This window comes from Malurus melanocephalus, unplaced genomic scaffold, assembly GCF_030028575.1.
Source record: "Malurus melanocephalus ecotype Western Australia unplaced genomic scaffold, MMel_1.1 scaffold_2056, whole genome shotgun sequence".
NCBI classification, from domain to species: domain Eukaryota; kingdom Metazoa; phylum Chordata; class Aves; order Passeriformes; family Maluridae; genus Malurus; species Malurus melanocephalus.
Genome location: NW_026625288.1, coordinates 138 through 6,752, shown reverse-complemented (window position 1 = coordinate 6,752; position 6,615 = coordinate 138). Strand labels below are relative to the sequence as shown.

General features: G+C 47.3%; 1 protein-coding gene across 1 annotated transcript in view; it reads left to right on the top strand.

Annotated features, from left to right (window-relative positions):
* The window catches only part of KPNB1 (karyopherin subunit beta 1), a gene marked incomplete at its 3' end in the record, with an annotated part of 16,509 nt that extends 10,496 nt beyond the window's left edge, over positions 1 to 6,013 (top strand). The window contains 6 exon segments of the mRNA XM_057388512.1: positions 115 to 402; positions 624 to 695; positions 1,946 to 2,090; positions 2,590 to 2,672; positions 3,748 to 3,855; positions 5,870 to 6,013. Coding sequence (XP_057244495.1) covers positions 115 to 402; positions 624 to 695; positions 1,946 to 2,090; positions 2,590 to 2,672; positions 3,748 to 3,855; positions 5,870 to 6,013 — 840 coding nt within the window.
* Between the last annotated feature and the right edge of the window lie 602 nt (positions 6,014 to 6,615).

Here is a 6,615-nt window from a genome sequence, read left to right as displayed (position 1 = left end):
CTGAAAATCATTTTAAAAACCAGAAATCATTGAAGCCGAAAATAATTTTAAGAACAGAAAGTCATTTTTAGAAAGAAGTGCCAGAAATGGCCTCACAAACTCTCTTTATTTCAGAGTTTTACGTGGCTCCTGCAGGCTGCAGTGCTCAGACGGAGCTGTTGCTGAAAAAAAAATTAATTTTTCTTTTGTTTCATTAAAATTTAAAAACTAAAATTAATAAAAAATCCTCTTTTTTTTCCAACTTTCTATCGCAGGCCCGACGGGCACCAGAACAACCTGAGGAGCTCGGCCTACGAATCGCTGATGGAAATAGTGAAAAACAGTGCCAAGGACTGTTACCCTGCTGTCCAAAAAACCACCCTGGTGATCATGGAGAGGCTCCAGCAAGTGCTGCAGATGGAGGTGAGGCAAAATGAGGTTTAAAATCGAGAAAATTGCGTTTTAATTCGTCCAAATTTGGGTGGGGATGGTGGCAACGGGTGGGGTTTGAGGTCGCAGAGCGCTCGGGGTTTCTAAAGGTTTTCACAGCTTCTCTGCTCTTAAATCAGATAAAAACCAGATGATTTTTAATCAGAAAAAGCAGATGTTTGAAGTCCAAACTGAGGGTTTTATTCTTGTTTCAGTCTCACATCCAGAGCACCTCAGACAGAATTCAGTTCAACGATCTCCAGTCCCTGCTCTGCGCCACTCTCCAGGTAAATAAATCCCTCTCTATTGCCCTGTCTTTGGCAATAAAGGGATTTTTCAGCCCTTTTTGTGCCCCTGAGGCTCCAAGCTCAGGTCCTGAGGAGGAGATTTGGGTGGAAAAAGTGGATTTCACGTCCCAGCTGCCACGTGGGAGGTGCTGCAAGGTTCACAAGTCTCCGAGTCGTGCTCCAGTGACAAAATTTAGGGCAATTGGACTAAAAAAACGCTGCCAGGGATTTTATAAAACATTGTCTGTGCTGTCAGATTTTTTTTTGTTGTTGGCTGCAGCCTCAACAATCCCACAGACAAAAAAAAGAAAACAATTCCACCACGGCTTTGATTCCTTTTTCTGCTCCCTCCTGATCCAAATGGCTCCAATTGAAATGTTCTGGGAATTTAAACATCTGGAAATGAGCTCCCCCCACAAATTCCACTCAAAACAGGGCTTTTGCCCCAAAAATCAGCTCAGTGCAACCCGGGGGCTCTCCAGGTTGATTTGAGAAATCCTGAATTTTATCCTCAAAAGCTTTGTGGTTGTTTTCACTCTGTGGTTTCGATTCTATTCTTGGAATAATGGGAATAATCTGTCCTTAAAAGGGTTTTAATGGGGAATTTTCATCCTGGAATCTCACAGGGTGGGCACTGATTTCTTTCAGGGGAGTGTAGCCCAGGTGGAATTAAGCTGGAGTTCCCAAATTTTAATTAATTTCTGAATTTCCCAATATCTGAACCTGATTTTCTCACTCGGCTGCAGCAAATAATGTCCCTTCCCACCCAGACCACCCTGTAATTCCATAAATCAAACCTTAATAATTAAAACAGCCAAAGTCCACCTTTGTGGAGTGAAAAATTCAACTTGAAATCATTTTTTTCCTCTGGAGATTAAGGAATTGTTTTCTTTCCTTGGGAAAAATATGTTTTAACCGCTTCAAATTAATTTCAGGGCTTGAGCTGCAAAATTGGGGTTTGACCCCTTACGAGTTCAGCTGGGACAGACCAAAATAAGCATTTTATTGTTATTTATTTGTAATAAATGATTCGGGCTGCTCCCCCAAATTCCAGCCGAGCTGCCAGAACAGCCYATGCAGCAGGAAAGGTAAATCCAACCGGAAAATCGGCGCTTGGCAGCCACAAAAGCCGATTGTTTGGCAGCATCAGGGCTGCAGCAGCAGCTCCTGGGGGGTTGGGAACTTTGGGAATCTTTCCCTGGGATGTGATTTTTGTGATTTTTGCCCGTTTTYCCYKKTTTTTYCCCCAGAACGTGCTGCGGAAGGTGCAGCACCAGGACGCGCTGCAGATCTCGGACGTGGTGATGGCGTCGCTGCTCAGAATGTTCCAGAGCACGGCCGGCTCCGGGGGYGTGCAGGAGGATGCTCTGATGGCCGTCAGCACCCTGGTGGAAGGTGGGAATGGGGCTGGAATGGGCTTAGATCCCCAAATTTTGGGAAAAATGACCGTTGGTCGGTGGTGCAGAAGTGCCTGAAGTGGCTGAGGCTGGAGCGCCCTGGGGTGGGCAAAGGTGTCACTTCAATGTCCCTTTAAACCCCAAAAATCCCAGAATTCTAAAACCCAAAATTCTAAATCCCAATTCTAAAACCCAAAACCTTGTAGTGATGGAATTTTGTTCTGCCCACTTTGGAATTTTGTTCTGCCCACTTTGGAATTTTGTTCTGCCCCCTTTGGAATTTTGTTCTCCCACTTTGGAATTTTGTTCTGCCCCCTTTGGAATTCATCCAGCCCAGGAGCATCCGGATGAATTCCATTTCACCGCTGTTCAAAGTGGGGAATTGATTTTCCACTGGATTTGGGTGGCATTTAAAGGTTGGGGTTTTGATTTGAAATGCCATAAATTGGGATTTTTTTTATTTTTTTTTTTCTCACTGGAATATTTTTCCTGCCCAGTGCTTGGTGGAGAATTCCTGAAGTACATGGATGCCTTCAAACCTTTCCTGGGCATTGGGCTGAAAAACTACGCCGAGTACCAGGTAGGGATCAGGGATTTGTTCCTGATTTATCCCAATTTATCCAGGAAAACGGGGCTGGAATGAGCCAGGGCCAGCCTGGGTGAGCTCTGGGAGGATGGAAAATGTCCCTGCCCATCCTGTGGGTCACTTCCACCCAAACAATCCCGGGATTCTGAAAGCCAGACCACCTTGGAGCGTGGGATTTTTTCGGTTTTCTGAATTATTTCAGAATTTCTTCAAAATTTCATTCGTTCAAAATTTTTCCAACAAAAAATTTGTCCCACTTTTTTTTTACTCCTGATTTGAGGTGTTGAGGTCATTTATTTTGGTGTAATCCTGGAATGGTTAAGGTGGGAAAAATTGAGTCCAGCCCAAATTTTTCCCACAGTTTTTCTCCTGATTTGGGGATGTTGAGGTCATTTATTTTGGTGTAATTCTGGAATGTTTAAGGTGGGAAAGATTGAGTCCAGCCCAAATTTTTCCCACAATTTTTCTCCTGATTTGGGGGTGTTGAGGTTTTTTTTTTTTTTTTGTAATCCTGGAATGGTTAAGGTTGGAAAAATTGAATCCAACCAATTTTTTCCCACAATTTTTCTCCTGATTTGGGGGTGTTTAGGTTATTTTTTTTGTTTAATCCTGGAATGGTTAAGGTGGGAAAAATTGAGTCCAGCCCAATTTTTTCCCACAATTTTTCTCCTGATTTGGGGGTGTTTAGGTTATTTTTTTTGTTTAATCCTGGAATGGTTAAGGTGGGAAAAATTGAGTCCAGCCCAATTTTTTCCCACAATTTTTCTCCTGATTTGGGGGTGTTTAGGTTATTTTTTTTGTTTAATCCTGGAATGGTTAAGGTGGGAAAAATTGAGTCCAGCCCAATTTTTTCCCACAATTTTTCTCCTGATTTGGGGATGTTGAGGTCATTTATTTTGGTGTAATTCTGGAATGTTTAAGGTGGGAAAGATTGAGTCCAGCCCAAATTTTTCCCACAATTTTTCTCCTGATTTGGGGATGTCAAGGTTATTTATTTTGGTGTAATTTTGGGATGTTGAAGTTGGAAACCCTCAGGACAGGAGTCCCACCCCAATGTGTGGTTTTGCAGGTCTGCCTGTCYGCAGTGGGGCTGGTGGGGGATCTGTGCCGGGCCCTGCAGTCCAACATCCTCCCCTTCTGTGACGAGGTGATGCAGCTGCTCCTGGAGAACCTGGGGGTGAGTGCCTGCCCTGCCCGGCCCTGCTGGCGAGAAGCACCAAAAAAACAAAAAAAAACATCCAAAAAGTGTCAGGAGTTTGCTGGGAACATCTCGTGTGTGACAGCTCCTCGCTGTTCAAACAGCAGCCAGAATTTATTGGGGGCAAAAGGGAATTTGGCATTTGGAGTAAACGTTCTGTTCATTGACTTCAATCCTTTCCCAAACCAAACTGGGGTTTTTATTTCCTCATTTATCAACTTCCTTACCCAAAATGTGCTGGGGTTTTTATTTCCTCATTTATTGACTTCCTTACCCAAAATGAGCTGAGGTTTCTTTTTCCTCATTTATCAACTTCCCAAAATGAGCTGGAGTTTCTTTTTCCTCATTTATTGACTTCCTTACCCAAAATGAGCTGGGGTTTCTATTTCCTCATTTATTGGCTTTCCTCATCCCTTCCCCAACCCAAGCTGGGGTTTCTCTCTCCTTGTTCCTTCCCAACAATTCCTGGGGTTTCTTTTCCCATTCCCAACCATCCCTGGTGTTTTTCTCTCTTTGTTTCTTCCCAACCATTCTTGAGGTTTCTTTTTTCCTTTCCCAACCATCCCTGAGAGTTCTCCTCGTCCCTTCCCAACGATTCCTGRGGTTTCTTTTCCCATTCCCACCCMTCCCCAGGGTTTCTCTCTCCTCATCCCTTTCCCAACGAGGTTTCTCCCCATCCTTCCCCAACCATCATCGGCGTTTCTTTTTCTTTCCCAACCATCCCTGGGGTTTCTCTCTCCTCATCCCATTCCCAACCATTCCCTGTGTTTCTCTCTCTCCATTCCCAACCCATCCCCGGAGTTTCTCTCTCGGTTCCATTCCCAACCATTCCCAGGGTTTCTCTCTCCATTCCCACCCCTTCCCGGTGTTTCTCTCTCCTCATCCCTTCCCAGGGTTTCTTTGCCCTTTTCCAACCCATCCCTGGTGTTTCTCTCTCCTCATCCCATTCCCAACCATTCCCTGTGTTTCTCTCTCCTTTCCCAACCCATCCCCGGAGTTTCTCTCTCGGTTCCATTCCCAGGGTTTCTTTTCCCATTCCCAACCCCTTCCCAGTGTTTCTCTCTCCTCATCCCTTCCCAGGGTTTCTTTGCCCTTTTCCAACCCATCCCTGGTGTTTCTCTCTCCTCATCCCATTCCCACCCATCCCCGGAGTTTCTCTCTCGGTTCCATTCCCAACCATTCCTGGGGTTTCTTTTCCCATTCCCAACCCATCCCCGGAGTTTCTCTCTCGGTTCCATTCCCAACCATTCCTGGGTTTTTTTTTCCCATTCCCACCCCTCCCCGGTGTTTCTCTCTCCATTCCCAACCCATCCCTGGTGTTTCTCTCTCCTCATCCCATTCCCAACCATTCCTGGGGTTTTTTTTCCCATTCCCAACCCCTCCCCGGTGTTTCTCTCTCCATTCCCAACCCCTCCCCGGTGTTTCTCTCTCCTCATCCCATTCCCACCCATCCCTGGTGTTTCTCTCTCCTCATCCCATTCCCAACCCCTCCCCGGTGTTTCTCTCTCCTCATCCCATTCCCAACCCCTTCCCGGTGTTTCTCTCTCCATTCNCGGTGTTTCTCTCTCGGTTCCATTCCCAACCATTCCTGGGGTTTCTTTTCCCATTCCCACCCCTTCCTGGTGTTTCTCTCTCCTCATCCCATTCCCAACCCATCCCTGGTGTTTCTCTCTCCATTCCCACCCCTTCCCGGTGTTTCTCTCTCCTCATCCCTTCCCAGGGTTTCTTTGCCCTTTCCCACCCATCCCTGGTGTTTCTCTCTCGGTTCCATTCCCAACCATTCCTGGGGTTTCTTTTCCCATTCCCAACCCCTTCCTGGTGTTCCTCTCTCCTCATCCCATTCCCACCCATCCCTGGTGTTTCTTTCTCCTCATCCCATTTCCAACCATCCTTGGGGTTTCTTTTCCCATTCCCAACCCCTCCCCGGTGTTTCTCTCTCCATTCCCAACCCCTCCCCGGTGTTTCTCTCTCCTCACCCCTCCATTTTCCCCAGAACGAGAACGTTCACCGCTCGGTGAAGCCGCAGATCCTGTCGGTGTTTGGGGACATCGCTCTGGCCATCGGTGGCGAGTTCAAGAAGTACCTGGACGTGGTGCTCAACACGCTGCAGCAGGCRTCCCAGGCACAGGTGGACAAGGTCAGCTGCTTTTTCTCACTTTTTTTTTTTTTTTTCCTCCTGATTTGGGGTATTAAGGTCACTTTTTTGTGGTGTAGTCCTGGAATTGTTGAGGGTGGAAAAGCCTCAAAGGCAGAGTTCAGCCCAGGGAGGGCTCCTGATCCCGAGGGGCTGTTTTGGGGTCTCATCCCTGATCCCATGGAGCCATTCTCAGGATGTCATCCCTGATCCTGAGGGGCTGTCCTGGGATCTCATCCCTGATCCCATGGGGCCAATGCTGGGGTCCCATCCCTGATCCCAAGGAGCTGTTCCTGGGGTCTCATCCCTGATCCCAAGGGGCCAATCCTGGGATCTCATCCCATTCCTGTCCCCATTCCCGGGGTCCCATCCCTGTTCCCATTCCTGGGGTGTCACCCTTTCCCCATTCCCAGGGTTTCACCCTGTCCCCATCCCTGTCCCTGTCCCCATTCCCCATGGTCTCACCCCATTCCCGTTCCTGCTCTCAGCCCATCCCTGTCCCCATTCCCCATGGTTTCACCCCATCCCTGTCCCTGTCCCCATTCTTGGCTCTCACCCTGTCCCTGTCCCCATTCCCCATGGTTTCACCCCATTCCCATTCCTGT